This window comes from Podarcis melisellensis (genome assembly GCF_964234715.1).
Source record: "Podarcis melisellensis genome assembly, chromosome: 7".
NCBI lineage: Eukaryota > Metazoa > Chordata > Lepidosauria > Squamata > Lacertidae > Podarcis > Podarcis melisellensis.
In genome coordinates this window covers 31,769,286-31,786,107 of record NC_138539.1, presented here as the reverse complement: position 1 = coordinate 31,786,107, position 16,822 = coordinate 31,769,286, and the positions used below count along the sequence as shown (strand labels likewise).

At 40.4% G+C, this 16,822-nt stretch overlaps 1 protein-coding gene across 2 annotated transcripts; it reads left to right on the top strand.

Annotated features, from left to right (window-relative positions):
* Positions 1-13,049, top strand: GDAP1 (ganglioside induced differentiation associated protein 1). Of its 2 annotated transcripts, XM_081919830.1 has the most exons (9): positions 1-86; positions 3,203-3,240; positions 5,347-5,443; positions 6,744-7,006; positions 7,779-7,971; positions 9,189-9,362; positions 10,037-10,131; positions 10,744-10,858; positions 11,252-13,049. In XM_081919830.1, exons 4-9 carry the CDS (start codon positions 6,890-6,892, stop codon positions 11,632-11,634), a joined length of 1,077 nt encoding a protein of 358 aa, XP_081775956.1. In that variant the 5' UTR covers positions 1-86; positions 3,203-3,240; positions 5,347-5,443; positions 6,744-6,889; the 3' UTR covers positions 11,635-13,049. The 2 variants fall into 2 exon arrangements, with proteins under 2 accessions (XP_081775956.1, XP_081775957.1); XM_081919831.1 differs by lacking the exons at positions 1-86; positions 3,203-3,240; positions 5,347-5,443 and having other exon boundaries at positions 6,742-7,006.
* The last annotated feature ends 3,773 nt before the right edge of the window (positions 13,050-16,822 follow it).

Sequence of the window (16,822 nt, the reverse complement as noted above, 5' to 3'; positions counted from 1 at the left end):
CTCTTTGGTGTTACACAACCATCTGTGGTGGAAGTATGAAAGTGTTAACACAAAATGGAGTAGGCAAAACCCTCTCAATATTCCATGTATCTCTCTCACTAATTTAAAAATGCTTTCAAATGAGAGAGCACCAGTGTGAATCTTTGTACTTTTGTCCATTTACTGTTTTTATTTTCCCCGATTTGAAGTACTGTATAAAATGGTGAGAGTACCCCTAAACATTTTTTTTAAAGATTCAGGTAGGTAGCCATTTTGAGATTATATATATATATATATATATATATATATATATATATATATATATATGTCCAATAGCACCTTAGGACCAACTAAGTTTGTTCTTGGTATCAGCTTTCATGTGCATGCACACTTCTTCAAATACCATTTTTTTAAAAAAAGGAAAAAAAGCACTGGAGAGCACTATATTTATCCACCATGCACAAATATTTCCAGCTATCTTTTCAGGTGGCTGAGAAATGCCTGTGAAATATAAATTCTATAAAGATGAAATATATGTCTTTTTAAAATATCACCACCTCTAATCACTAACTCTTCCTTTGTTTTGATTTTTTTTTAAATACAACCTGCAGTTTTGCATAGTTGTATTGTGTAGACAAAACCCTGAGTAAACAGAAAATTACAGAGCATAGCTGCATTGACTTTGGAGCAATGATACATGAGATCAGTGATACATGAGAAAAGATTTTGGTTTTTGACAACTTTTCAAAGGGCAGGCTGCCTTTATTTTGGGGGGTTTTTTTGGAAGAGGAAATTAGTCTTGTGAATAGCATTTTGGCAATTGATGTCAAATGAATTCCTGGTTCAGCCGCAGACTCACTGAGTGGCCTAGACATGTTTTCATCTCACCTATTTGGAAAATGGACATTCAGCAATATTGTTGTAGAATGGGCAGGATAAGACGTGCTTATCTTCCTTGAAACATATGTGCTCTTAGCAACAAACTGCAAAACTTACTGATGGCATGCAGTTCAAATTTTTGACTGGATGCAGTCATGATGCAGTCTTGCCCATAAGCCTTGCTATCTCTCTTGTTTGTCTTTTTTCTTCTCCTCATCCATCTTCTCACACTGCTTTGGTCTCCTTTGCTCTTTGGCAATGTTACTGGCTGTTACATATGGAAGGAAATCGTGGGTGGACTTCCCTCCACTGCCAGAAGTATGCCTCTGAATAGCAGCTTCTGAATCACAAATAGCCCCACATAGATATCTGGATGGCCACTGTCAGAACCGGATGGTGGCCTTTGAACTGATCCAGCAGGGCTTTTCTCATGTTCTCTCTCCTTCTTGGCTCAGCCAGACACGTGCCGGCATATCTCCCCCATCCTGACTCAGCTGGCTGAGTTGGGCCAGTGGATCCCAAACTGGTGTTAATCCTGAAAGAGGAGTGTGGTGAGGGCAGGACCAGAGGGGGTGGGGGGACTTAGGCTGGATTCTAACCCTGTTCAGCTCTGTCATGCATAGCTCTCAACTTACAGATTTGAAAATAAGGGACCAGCAGCCAAAATAAGGGACCTGCAGCCTCACCTGTTCCAGGCACTCCAGTCTTCCTGTCCTCCTGCAGTCTGGTCAAACTCATGCTGGTAGCTTCGAGAACACTGTCCAACCAACTTTGTAACCAGAGGTTCAACTGAATAGAATCTGAATCACATGCACCACAAGGCCTACGCAGCCTCAACTTAAGATGGCTCCCCGGCCTGGCTTTGCACTGCAAAGTTTGCAACAGCACGTGCAACAAAATGGCGTCCAGCATTCAAAAAACCCCTCAGCTTGCATTAACTAGCCACACACAAGGCATGCAAGCTCCACCCCCCAGTCGTTCTTAGACTTCTTATTGGGTGAGCAACACAGCCAAGCAACACAACTGGAGCCTCCCTCCTCCCTGGCTGGCAGGGAGGGAGGGAGAGGAGCTGCTTCCTTTGAAATTGAAGGGACATCATTTAAGGGACATTGAAGGGACATCAATCAATAAGGGACAGCAGCAGGACATGGCACTGGAATAAGGGACTGTCCCTTCAAATAAGGGACACTTGACAGCTATGGTCATGTGACCTGGAAACCCAGCATAAATTAAGCTAGCAAAAAAGGTGGTGTAAGTCAAACAATAGAGTTTGGATCTGGTGTAACTTTACTCCGGTTCCTGGGAATATCCTGGCCGGCCTGTGCTGGGAATCAGGATGCTGGACAAGATTAGACCCAGCAGGGCTCCTCTTCTGTCAACACACAATCAAATAAAGGCATTGGATGCATAATTCCATCATCCCCTCCCCAACAGATGAAGCTTTGGCCTAAGTGGGCATCATTGTTGGACGCAGCCACGGGTGCCAACTTGAATAAAATATTGTGGGGGCTCGGGTAAGCCCTGCCCCACATAAATGATCACATGACATAGTGCACGCAAACCATTTAAATGGGAATGGCATACCCTCCAACATTTCTCTGTTGAAAATAGGGACGTCCCCTTCCATAACGATAATTTTACTATTTATACCCCACACATCTTACTACTGGGTTGCCCAAGCCACTCTGGGCAGCTTCCAACATATATAAAAACATAATAAAACATTTTTTTAAACTTCCCTATATAGGATTGCCTTCAGATGGCTCGGGGGGGGGTCAGATAACTCCATACTCTTCAACTTTTATCCAATGAAAATAGGGACATCCTAAGGAAGTGTGGAACATTCTGGAATCAAATCAGAAACTGGGACAGCTTCTCTAAATCAGGGATGTCCCTGGAGAATAGGGATACTTCAAGGGTCGGGAATGGCCATCACCCTCAAATATTTTATTGTGTTAGCTCCTATGGACACAGTTCATTCTTTCTCAGAGGGAAAGATGGGGGCAGATGCCTCTTCTGATAGTGGATGAACTGGGATTTGCTTTCCCTCTCTCCTCCTGCTAACTTTCTTTTCCCTGGTGTATAAAATAATGTATAAAAATTCACTGTTTACAATACAATACAATACAATACAATGCATATGATAAAATGTTTTCCCTTTTGGGTTTACTTTTCTCTATGTAATTTGAAAAAAAAAATAGCTAGATGTTCTCTTGAGGATTTTCTGCTTTGCTTCTTTCTATGCTGATATAATAGTCTACTGTGGCATTGCTGAATGCACGTTGTTATTTCAGACACATGCTGTTGCCTGCTCTATTAATTTCTCCCTCCCATTCTCACACAGGGCACACAGTCAACGTCATTCTCACTTACAAGTCCAGGGTTTGTATTTTCACTGTCTCTTTCCAACTGGATATTTTTAATCTAAGGAGTCTTCAGTAAATGCTGCATTAGTAAATCTGAATTAGCTAACTTTCATTTGCAAATGAAAATGCTGATTTGTGGTGATTACATTTTAAATAAAAAAATTGTGGGGTAGTGGAGTGTTTTGTCCTTTTAGGTAGCTCTGATTCTTCTGTGGACAGTGTGATTTTAATATAAGCATAATAATAACACAAGCAACATGAAAATCACTTACACAGCTCAATGGGGTTTCAGTGGGAGAGCATGTAAACAGAGTAGATCCATGGATTAATTTAGACTGTCACCCTAAATGAGTCGTTTCAGAGCAGGGTGACTCCTAGAGATCATAACTGTTTTCTGCTGAGTTGCTATAAGAATTAAATCGCAATAGTCACTTCTCTCATATGGTTTTTCATCTAACTATAATCACGATGTTTTAGTTTAAGAGAACATGCATTCATTTGTCTGGTTAGTCAGCCTGCAATACTTACCACACTTTCCAGGAAATATGTTACACTGAACTTGTTGAGACTCATGAGGAAACATGTATAGGATGACTCTGTTTTTGTTGTTCTGCATTTCTAAGATGAAATGCAATCTAAATTTGAAGCTTTGCCATAATGAGTACAGTAGTTGTTTGGGGTGTTTATTATTTTTTTTAAAAAAAGAAGGCTAGGATAAAGTAAGGTAAGAATAGCAGAATGCATTTATCATTAATGTAATTTCATTATAAATCCTTTTTCAGTTGTAGTCTTTGAAATAAAATCTCTTTATTAAAACAAACTGTAGCAGTCCCCATATTTTGTACTTAGTAATCAGATCTGAGGCTCAATTCACACAGGCAGCAGATCTGTAGGTAATATGTCCAGTTTTACATACCACTCTCACATTGCAGATATAACAGGACCTTATGTGACTTGCCGAGATTACAAAGCAAGTGTGTAAGGGAGTTTGGAAAAATCCCAAGCAATTGCCTGGCCCCTCTCTTAAAGGCAACAACACATGGTAAAGTCCTAGTCCCAGTGGATCTCACTACTAAGTATATTTAGGACTTGAAGGGTAGGGTCTTAACTTTGAATATGGACAACTAGGAAAGTATTATGCTACTTAAGTCATGTTATGCATCACGAGGGATACAAAAGTTTCATAACAGCAGCTAAATGGCTTTTGTATTGTATTTGTGTGCCCTACTGTTGTTTCTCCATGTCCATCCTTGTATTCCCCTGCTTCCAGATCACATTTTCACATTTATGATTTGAGTGGAGCAGTGAGTAGAAGTAAAAGTAGCCTTTTTTTCTTTTTAAAGAACTTATCTGATGGTGACTTCTTACGCTCCTAGTGCAATATGATAGCACACAATATGACAGTCCAATTTGTTCGGCACTTCTGGTATTAAATTGAAATGGTTGCCACCTTCGTTGCCAACGAATGAGGCACTGAGGGAGAAAGCAGTGCCCTTATGTCCTTAAAGAGAAATCATGATCACAGGTGCCTTCAATTTGCTCCAGAACTTCGGTCTGTTCATTACTCTAGGCATTTGTTTTTGTACAGAATTATGTACAACTGGGAATACAGGAAGCACCTTCCAAAATGGCTGGGGTTTCTTCCCCAGGAAAATTCCCATGGGAAACATGGGAAAAGAGCCAAGCAGATTGCAGATTCCACATTGGTCAGTGTCATGTAGAATAGAGATGTGTTTGGAGTTGCAGGGTTTTGTTGTTGTTGCTTTACACATATACACATGATTCATAATTATGCCACATAATATAGTTTATATGCACATTGGGGGTTTCAAGTAAAACTTTCCTCTTTGTGTGTATGCCTTGCATTTTAATATATGTATTATTGTATTATGATTTTACATTGTTGTAATTCACCCTGAGTTAGAGGAAGATACAAAGATATATTGATTCAAAAAGCATATAATTGGTTAACAAAAATCAAAACTCATTCATTTTGAACTTCACACAGATAAAAAACTCCCAAATCCCTTCCATTTCCCCAACCATTTCTCGAAATATGGAGACCTCTTGTGGTCATCCAGGGACATGTTGTTTACTGGATGCATGTTCATCACTCCTACAGGCTGTGTGATTTCTAGAAACAGCAAGAAATCTCGAAGAATCTTGATAACAGACAAGAGTGTACTTCATCAGAAGCTGTTTCCTCTCAAAGCAAGTTAGTGCCACAATATATGTATTTGTCTTTACGGCAGGGATGGAGAACCTATGTCTCTCCAGAGGTTGTTGGACATCAGCTCCAGCTAGCATGCTCAGTGGTCAAGACTGATGGGACTTGTAGTACAGCAACATCCAGAGGGCCAAGGGTTCCCAATCCCTGTTTAAAATTGTTGTAGAACTCTTTCTTTTTCTGGCTACGTTTCTATCATTTATTCATCTTGATTTAATGTGTCTGATTAGTGATACCCTTGCATATAAATATAAATATAAATATAAATAATATAAATTCTGATTCTGACAATGCAATCCTATTCATATCTACTCAAAAGAAAGCTTCATTGACTTCAATAGGACTTACTCCCATATTAATTCAGTACAGGATTGCAGTTTGACACTCTTATTAAGGAAGTTGGTTAATATGGAGTTCTATCACCAAATTTTGGTCTTGTATTTATAGATTTTGCATGACCATTTTTCACTTTCTGAATGTTGCACTTATTCAGAACATTGGTAGTAGCCAAATATAGACAATGTCTCACAATACATCCCCTATTGTATTTGCATATAGTCTATTTAACATTACTTAACTTTTCTTTTTCTTTTTTTTTAAATATTCTTGAAGGGCTCCCCACCTTTCTTTATAGGCTGGCTATGGTAGCCGACAGAAAAGAAAACATCTCATTCATGCACACAAACAATTGTGCTCCCTAGGTTCTAAAACATATTTATTTTTGTTTGTAATTTCCACCCTGCTGTCAGCAGTGCACATTTTATTTGACATCATTAAATGCATGCTAATGCTGAAATATGAAAAAAAAAATATATGCAACCATCTTTGACAAAAGCAAGGTAAATTAATCAACATGGAGTGTAATGAGGAACCATTAAAATTCAAGGAAAGAGTTTAATCAAATTGTAGAAGTAGAGGAATGGAAGGCTGAGCTTGCAAGGGATTAGCGTAGCCTCCTGTGCTCTTTAAAAATCTTCTCTTTGTGGAACTTACCTCCTTTCTCAACTTGTGAAAATCAAATCAAATAATTCTTGGAGGGCTGTCTGGCAATCAGGTTTTTGCTGCCTCAAATTTAAATTCTTGGCTGGAATCACAATGTCTTGCCTTAATTTTTATTTTTTATTTTTTGCAAATTAGAAAATAGGATACAAGAGAACCCTCTTCCAATTCTTTGTGTTCTTCATTTATATAGGTTCCCTCTGTTGTTGATGTTCTCCCTCTGTGCCTCTTTTAAATCTCCCTAGGTTCAAACTGATGGCAATTTCAACACTTCTCCTATTTCGGGTTCCAAGGGAGTCTAAGGGCATCGTCAGAACAGCAGCTTCATCTGTCAGCAGTGAGCATGCTCAGTCCATGGAGCAGACTCAGTAACGACGAGAGAACAAAATCTCATAGGTAGAATCTCGGAGTGGTGAGCAGAGCCGAGAGAAAAGGTGAAATGGCAGAAGAGAAAGAGGACCAGGCTGCAGGGGAAATGCCTCCAGCTGAAGTATATTTGAAGACAGATGACAAACTGATCCTCTATCATTGGACTCAGTCCTTCAGTTCCCAAAAGGTGAGTAGCTAGTGTGGCTGTTTCGAAGAATGTCAGATTTCAGAACCCGGACAGCTCCCTCTGTATGTCTTGCCCACCTAAAAGGTGGTTGCTGGGTGTGGACACTCTGTTTATCTAAATGCAGCTGTAAGAATGCATTTGGAGAAGAAAGCAGGCAGAGGGGAGAGTAGGGAAAGGTCAGGCCAGTGTGCTTCTTAAACAGGCCTCAGAGCCCTTACAATTGTCATAGTCTAGGGATAGCCAATGTGGTGCCCTTCAGATGTTATTAGACTTCAATTCCCACCAGCCCAAGCCAGCATGGCCAAGGGTCAGGGATGATGGGACCTGTAGTCCCAACAACATCTAGAATGGACCACACTGACTACCTGTCATAGAATTTTATGCATTTTAAAACGGTTAGCTGTTTCCAAGAATAAATAAATGGACAGCAAAAGGAAGAAACAATATTTGCTTGCTTCTTCATATATGGTTTTCTTTACAGAGACCACAGAGTGCACTTAGGAAATTAATGGGTACCATGTTGTGAGCATGTCCCTACCAGAAGCCACCTGCAATGTTGAACCAAATTAAATAGTATGTTACTCATTTTCAAAATAGCAGCAGCAGCAGCAGCAACAACAATAAATTAATTAATGTTATATGTATAATGTTTTAATAATGCTGTTAGTTTCAGATTCTTCATGTGTATTTCCAAACTCTATTAATAGGAAATGCGTATTTTTAATAGGACAGCTGTAAATCTTCAACAGGAATGTTCATATATATTTTTCAGGTGCGTTTGGTGATTGCTGAAAAGGGACTGAAATGTGAAGAGCATGATGTAAGCCTTCCACTGAGTGAACACAACGAGCCTTGGTTTATGCGTTTAAATGCATCTGGAGAAGTCCCTGTACTCGTCCACAGAGAAAACATAATTTGTGATGCAACTCAGATTGTTGACTATCTTGAAGAAACTTTTGTGAATGGTAAGAAGAGTACTTTGGTGATTTTTCGTAATGTAAATGTTGGGTGTGAATTACACCTTGCTGCATGAGGATTTGTTTACAGGTGCCCAAACGATTGCCCAAATATTGCTGATTGTCTACAGATGCCCAAATGCTTCCAGGAGGGTCACATAATGTGCAGTTTAGTCCTTGTGGCACACTGAAAAATGGGGTTAGGAAACTTTGTGGGATGGGTTTGGGATAAAAATTATAGCCACTCTTTGACACGGGTTATAATTTTATTACTCCCATCTCTCTCATAGTTCATTTGCCCATTATTGTCTACTGTGACTAGTAGCTTTCTAGGGACTTTGGCAGGAGATTTCCCTATCAGCTGTTTCCTGATCCTTTTAACTAGAAGCAACAGGGATTGAACCTGGGATCTCCTGCAAAGAAAGCTTGTGCAGTACCACTGAATGAGGCAATAGTGCTCTCCTACTATTGCCTGAAAGCATAAAGGTTTGCAATTGAGCCTTCTCCAATCACAGTATTGCAATGACTAAGACTTTAAACTTTGATCCTGTAATTTTGTTCTCACCATCATCTTTGTATATCTATCTATCATCTATATCTATCATCTATCTATCTATCATCTATCTATCATCTATCTATCATCTATCTATCATCTATCATCTATCATCTATCATCTATCTATCTATCTATCTATCTATCTATCTATCTATCATCTATCTATCTATCTATCTATCTATCTATCTATCATCATCATCTATCTCTCTCTCTATCTCTCTATCTCTATCTTTATCTCTCTATCACCTATCTATCTATATCTATCATCTATCTATCTATCTATCTATCTATCTATCTATCTATCTATCTATCTATCTATCATCTATCTATCTATCATCTATCTATCTATCTATCTATCTATCTATCTATCTATCTATCTATCTATCATCTATCTATCTATCTATCTATCTATCTATCTATCTATCTATATCTATCTATCATCTATCATCTATCATCTATCTATCTATCTATCTATCTATCTATCATCTATCTATCTATCTATCTATCTATCTATCTATCTATCTATCTATCATCTATCTATCTATCTATCTATCTATCTATCTATCTATCTATCATCTATCTATCTATCTATCTATCTATCTATCTATCTATCTATCATCTATCTATCTATCATCTATCTATCATCTAATCTATCTAATTTTTCACCCCAGAAAACATTCCAAGGCTGATTCCAGAAGAAGGGAGCATGTACTATCCCAGGGTTCAGCACTACAGAGAGCTCCTGGATTCCTTGCCAATGGATGCCTATACACACGGATGCATCCTACATCCTGAATTAGCAGTAGATTCTATGATCCCAGCTTACGCCACAACTAGAATTCGTAGTATGTACCATTGTCTGATGAGAACTCTGCTTGTGCAGTGTTAGATAAAGGTAAAGGTAAAGGTACCCCTGCCCGTACGGGCCAGTCTTGACAGACTCTGGGGTTGTGCGCCCATCTCACTTAAGAGGCCGGGGGCCAGCGCTGTCCGGAGACACTTCCGGGTCACGTGGCCAGCGTGACAAAGCTGCATCTGGTGAGCCAGTGCAGCACACGGAAATGCCGTTTACCTTCCCGCCAGTAAGCGGTCCCTATTTATCTACTTGCACCCGAGGGTGCTTTCGAACTGCTAGGTTGGCAGGCGCTGGGACCGAGCAACGGGAGCGCACCCCGCCGCGGGGATTCGAACCGCCGACCGCAGTGTTAGATAGAATGCTTTAACTCTATTTTTGTGTGTTTATCATAAAACTATTTCCGTTGACAATAACAAAACCATTTTTTTTTTAAATACTGTTTTCCATCAAATTAATTATAGTGTATTTAGGGGTTAAATCTGCATCAGTGATAGAGAGGTGTTTATACTAAAGTATGTCAGATATTGGAGCAGGCAGACAACGCACATTTGGCAAGTTCTTAAATCAAAGAGTTTCTAACCGAGCTGTTCTAAAAAATAGCTGTGCTGAAGTATTTTGATGGATGTGGTTTATTAGCTTTTAATGAGTTCATTGTTTCTTCAGGCCAAATAGGCAATACTGAGTCTGAATTAAAGAAACTTGCAGAAGAAAACCCAGATCTTCAAGATGCCTATATAGCGAAGCAGAAACGTCTTAAAGTAAGAATGGACAATATCTGACAGTCAAAAACCCAACTTAGAATGCTACTGTTCCTTTGGATGTGATATTAATGTGATATATTTCTTGTCATTGCATGTATGTATCTTCAGAAGAAGTCAAGGTTAAGGGAAATGTTTTGTAATAGCTCTGCTTTTGTGGCCACACTCCTTGCTATTACTGTTGCTTGTTTGTTCTATGCTTGTATTGGTGTTGTTATGCAACCAGTAGTGGGTTCCAGTTTTGCTCACTTTCTTTCCAAAACTGAGCATTGCTGCTGGTTCCTGAGAGGGGCAAGGCCTGGAGAGTTCAGCAGAGTGTTGCCTGGTGATCATGCCAAACGAACACTCTTGTTGCTGCATCCACACTGCACTGCCCATATCTTGTCCCTCCACCTCTCAGGAACCAGCAACAACACTCTGTGTTTGGAAGTCAGGTGAGCAGTGCTATTCTAGCTACGACACTCCACTGATCACTACTGGATGCATAGATGCCTGGTTTATGACACTATACTATGCATGCTTCCTCGGAAGTAAATCTCAATATGTTCAATGGGGCTTACTCCCAGGAAATAGGACTGCAGATTAAATATATAATCTATTTATTTTCCTTAGTCTAAACTGATGGATCATGATAACATAAAGTATTTACAGAAAATATTGGATGAGCTGGAAAAAGTTTTGGATCAAGTTGAGACTGAGCTGCAAAGAAGGAATGAAGAGACTCCAGGTAGGAAATTTTCATATTTAGTTCTTGGTCAGTGTGTAGCTGTCTCAGTTAAAGCATTGCATGTTGTTCGATATATTGGCACTGCACATCAGACATTTGATCAGCACATGGAAAGTTCATTTAAAAAAGAAACTAGTTCATTCCAAGCACTGCAATTGGTTAAGTCAAAGGTTCCCAGTGTTTTCTTGTTCAAGCACTTTTGTTGCTTTAAGATTGAAGATTTAGAAATGCAAATAAACAAATAATTGAATGCTTTTTCCAGGAACAATCTGGGGCTGGTGGCTATTTGAGCATAATAGAGAAAACAGTGACAGAAACATAAGACCCAAGGTCCTTCTCATCTTATTACTTTTTATTAACCCCTAACTTTTTTTTAACCTTCATTCTGATTAGAAAATGGACACCAGCCTTGGCTCTGTGGTCAGTTTTTCAGCCTGGCCGATGTATCCCTTGCTGTTACATTGCATCGACTGAAGTTCATTGGACTGGCAAGGAGAAACTGGGGGAACGGAAAGCGGCCTAACTTGGAAGCCTATTATGACCGTGTCTTGAAGAGAAAAGCATTCCACAAGGTTTTAGGACATGTCAACAACATATTAATCTCTGCAGTTCTTCCAACTGCATTTCGAGTGGCCAAGAAGAGGGCACCAAGGATTTTTGGCACCACTCTTTTGGTTGGCTTCTTAGCTGGAATTGGGTATTTTGCTTTGGTGTGTCTCCGGAGGAGGTTTCCCAATGTGCTGTCATCCATTAGAGCAAGGCAAAGTTATCTGTAGATGTTTCTTGCCAAACTGTGAAAGGACCACCAATTACACCAAGGATGTAATGGGCCACAATATTGTTATATATTAGTACAGGGGTTGCCAACATGGCACCCTCCAGGTGTGGTTGGACTACAATCCTCATCAGCCAACTCTCATGGCCGTTAGTAAGGGATGATGAGAGTTGTAGTCCAGCCACATCAGCGGGCACCATATTGGCTACCCCATATGAGTAGATTTCTGCTGTCGCACAGGTACTTATAGAAATGAAATCTTGAAGAAAAATGAAAGAATAGCTTGGATCTGGAGTACTGGGAGCAGAAAACTATGGAATGGGATTTCCCTTTCTACTGCTAAAAAAATCTCTCTGGATGGTTGAGGGACCCTTCTGAGCAGCACAGGATGGGGCATAGTGCCAGAAGAAGGTTGGATTACCCAAAGTTGTGGGAGGGGAAAGGACCATACACATTGCACAAATGGTGCTCTGCTCATGTAATGACTTGGGTTAACTTCCACATGATTTGGGTCAACTTCTCATCCTCTCAACTCATGCTGTTCAGGAGGGCATTTGGAGCTGCAGGGGGGTAAAATTATGGGATAATCTCCAGGCTTCTTTCTGCTTCTAGTACTCAAGATTCTAGCTGATATAACTTCCTTTTCAAATTGTGGCTCATATGGCAATATGCAGTTGGAAAGAATACACAACCCCCCCTCTCCCATCTCTCTCTCTCTCTCTCTCTCTCTCTCTCTCTCTCTCTCTCTCTCTCTCTCTCTCAAAAGCCATTCCTTAATATTTTACTTTATGTGGTCTTTTGGCAATTCAACATTTCTCATCATTCAGTGTGATCAGCCCTCTGCTAATCCACCACTTATATATTATGTAAATTTGGCCCTTCTAAAAATGAGGAGCTTTACATCAATTATATGTTGCACCATGGCTGGATTGAAACACATTTTCCTAAAACACCAGTTAGTTGAATGTACTTTGTCAGAGCAGCACACATTTAAATCACATTAGGAAAGCACATGAAAAGTAGATTGTTATTAGGAACATAGCAGACGGGTTTCCAAGGCACAAATAACAGTTAGGCACTGGACCTCTGTGGATTGTCCATTAGGAGGAGACACCTTGATGGAATTTGTGCCTTGATTATTCTTCGCACAGGAGTGTCATGCATCATCAGTCTATTCTGAAGCACTGTGCATCATGCATTGGATATTGTGAGTGTAAATCAATAGGTGTGTTGCTTTTCTTTTAATGTAAGCATATTTTCTGTGCCTGTGTATGAATGTAGCCCATAATGTGCCTCAGAAAATGTCCTCTCCACAAATATAATTTCTTCAGAAAAGACACACACACACATTTGTAAACAGATTTGTGTCCAATGAACTGTATTTTGCTTTCTGATTAAAATTGGTTTACCAACCAACAGTTTGGTTATGAAGTCTTATTAGTGTGGGGTAATTATATTTTAGATCTGGAAAGGGTGTGAAGGCTATCTGGCACTGGGGTCTGATATCCCTTGCTAATCCTACTCAGAGTAGACCCACTGAAGTTAATGGAAACAGCTAACTTCGGCTGATTAATTTCAGTGGGTCTTCTTTGAGTAGGACTCAGTTGAATTCAACCCTGGGACAGGATCTTCTGTTCTGTGGCACAGGTCTTCCAAATATGCAGCCCTTATCTCCAGAGGACATCAGAAGAAGCCACTTGTATTACCCAACCTTTTCCCCTGGAGGGGGAAGTGTTCACACATATGTATGTAACCCTTAGGCTACATAAATAAAGCAGGTTGAACCAAGATGCACAGTGTCAGAGGTGGCTGTAGGACAAATTGTTTGTTTTGAGTAAAACAAACCCAGATGACTCAAGGAAAGCATACTGTGCCATATGATACAGGGAAATGCAAATCCCCATCCTCCTGCAGCAAATTTGATTTAGAAAAGAGTTCGTTTTCAGATCACAAACATTGCATTGTCAGACTGTATGTGCGAAAACCAAGAGAAAGTTTTCTCAGCATTTTTACACCAAACCTTTTTGTTCAATACTGCATGTTCAGTTGCACTAATCTTTGCTCTAACAAAGGGCATTGTTAAGGCATGACACCATATATTTGTTTTATTAGGCACCCACCCTCCTTCCAAGAGCTTATATTACCTCCAGAAGTAAATATCACCAATTTCGATATGGGAATTATTCCCAAATATAACAGTAGCCTCATAACAACCTTCTGAGACAGCTAAGGTGGAGAGATTGCAACTTTCCCAAAGCCACCTACAGGTTTCATAGGTGAACTTAGGTTTCACACACACAACTGTTAGTTGTTTCTTCAACTCATCAAACTTGACTTTCCTACATATGCTCTGCTTTTTGAAGCTCCTCATCCTAGACAAACCTGCTGATCATGCCAATGGCCCATGTAGTCCAGCATGCTAGTCCCATAATGACCAGCCTGACTAAGTTTACAGAGAAAACTTTGGATCCCATCCCTACATCTTCCAATTTAATTCACTAATGATTAGAATCAGAAAAGGAGATAGGATTTAGCTATTTTAAAAATCCCACTCCTGACAGCTGTTTATTTCATTTTGGGCTAGCTAGTCACATATCCTATTCCATTCTAGGTGGGCGGTTGTGGTTTGGCTGGATTGTCACTGTCAAGTGACATCCTTTGGGGGTTCTGAAAGAGACCTTGCTGGCAGACCAGTTTGTATTCTTGTACTGCAGGCACACAGAAACTGAAGCAGCAGAAAGCAAAGACTTGAGATAGGCTGGTATAGTGTTCTCTTTCTATCGATGAGCAGTGTAAATGGCTCATGATCCTGGGACCTTGCAGTGTATGTTACCCAGCACGGTGTCTTCTTCTTTTTAGGCAGCCCAAGAACACGAAGCCCTCTTATTTTTGACCCAAGAAAGACTCAGGACATATTTTTAATGCTTTATTAATACACAGTTCTAAAGCAATATGGCACACACAAACACACACACACACACACGCACAATAATGAAGCACAAATTCTACTACTATACATCCTTTAACAACCCATGTGGTTCCTCTAGAAGGGCAGAGGCAACCATGCCACAGGTTTTGTCAGTCCACATAAGCAGTGGCGTAGCGTGGGTTGTCAGCACCCGTGGCAAGGCAAGTAATTTGTGCCCCCTAACCCATGGATTTGCGCCCCCTAACCCTAACCCCCAGATGTTGTGCCCGGTGCGGCCGGCCCCCCTGCGCCCCCCACGCTACGCCACTGCGCATAAGGCTCCAATTGGCTTCATCTCACTGCTGTGACACCTTTCTACATCTACCTTAGTAGGATAGCGTTTCAGCCAGCAGGGCTCACTTAGAGCTGTTCAAGGTCCTGTGTTTCTTGGCCCTCTATATACCAGGGCTTCTGATCAGGTTTACTTAGGAGAGAGCACCCCAGCCTTTCCAACTGGGCAGCCTGTTCTGTGAGTGCTTGAGGTTTACTTGTGTAGTTTTAGGACCTTCCCTATTTTTTGGTGATTGTATTCTTTGCAAACTTTTAAACATTTAATACAGTATTTTAAATTGTTGTATCCTTCTCTTGGACCTGACATCATCATCATCATCATCATCATCATTATCATGCAACAGCTGTGGGAAACTGCCAGTGTTGGCCATGGATACACGAGCTGACACATAAGACCATACTGGTTTTCAGCCAAGTCAGCATATAATGCAAGAGTTGCCAACCTTTTTGGAGCCCATTTACAATCTGGAGAAACTGTCATGGGTACTGCACAAGCACTGCAGCCATTAGTACCTCCAAAATAGCCTCTTCCCCATTGCAATTAGGCATGAGGTAGCCTTCTTTTGGCTACCGTAAAAGGCTTTTTGGAAGCCTAATGCAGCGACTGGAGGATTATTTTTGGCAGTGGGAGTGGCAGTCACAGCTTCAGAGGGGAGAGTTAACCATTCTCATCTGTGAGTCCCCCAACCCACCACTGTCCTGCAATTAGGCTTGAGAAAAGCCTTCTATTGGTTACAATGGGAGGCTTCTTTCCAATGTAATCTCAGTGTGGAGGGGCACATAGGCACCACATGCTAGCTTACATACTTATCTAGCTCAGTCAGTAGAGCACAAGACTCTTCATTTGAGGGTTGTGGGTTTGAGCCCCTCATTGGGCAGAGGATTCCTGCATTGTAAGGAACTGGACCAGATACCCCTCATGGCCCTTTCCAACTCTACAATTCTATGAAGAATCCATCCCCACCATCTTCCTTACCAAATGACCAAAGTTTCAAATGAAGTCTCAAATGAAGTTTTGTGTTGTGGACAGTGGTTCAAGGCACAACAATGCCTATTGCTTCATATTGTACCAATAACTGGAAAGCATTTCTAATAGTCATACAGTGGTACCCCGGGTTACATACCCTTCAGGTTACATACGCTTCAGGTTACAGACTCCGCTAACCCAGAAATATTACCTTGGGTTAAGAACTTTGCTTCAGGATGAGAACAGAAATCGTGCTCCGGCGGTGCGGCGGCAGCAGGAGGTCCCATTAGCTAAAGTGGTGCTTCAGGTTAAGAACAGTTTCAGGTTAAGAACGGACCTCAAGAACGAATTAAGTACTTAACCCGAGGTACCACTGTATATGAAAATGGGCCAAAACAATAACAAATATTATTGATACTCTTCAACGCCTGCAAAAGGGCAGGACTTAGTTTTACATGAGCAGTCCCTTCACCAATCACATCTCCAAACTGTTCCAATAATCTAGCATTTTCCTCTTCCTTTCAAATGCCAAATTTATTGGCATCATGCCTTTCCTCGGAACTTTTTGAACCCTCCTAACCTCATCTAAAGACATTAAGAAATTAGTTTTGACGGGACTAAATCCCAGATGGAACTAAATTCCAGCCAAATATCAAACACAGAGAAACTCTTGTTTCTTAGGTAAACATTTGTTGCCTAAAATTCAATAGGATTGGAGTGTTAGATTCTTGAGTGTCTATACCCATTAATTTGAATGGGCCATTGTCTCTGTAACAGTTGTTATGGAGCCTGATGATCAACTCATAAGGTACCAGATGTAATCAGGGAGGTACCACCCTGCCAATTTAAAATTACTGTCAACACCGAAATGGCAATTCACTTGCTGAAATTTCTGGTTACTATTTCATAGAAATAATGATTTAACAATATATTCTGAGTCTCTGCTCAGTCGCAATAATGAGA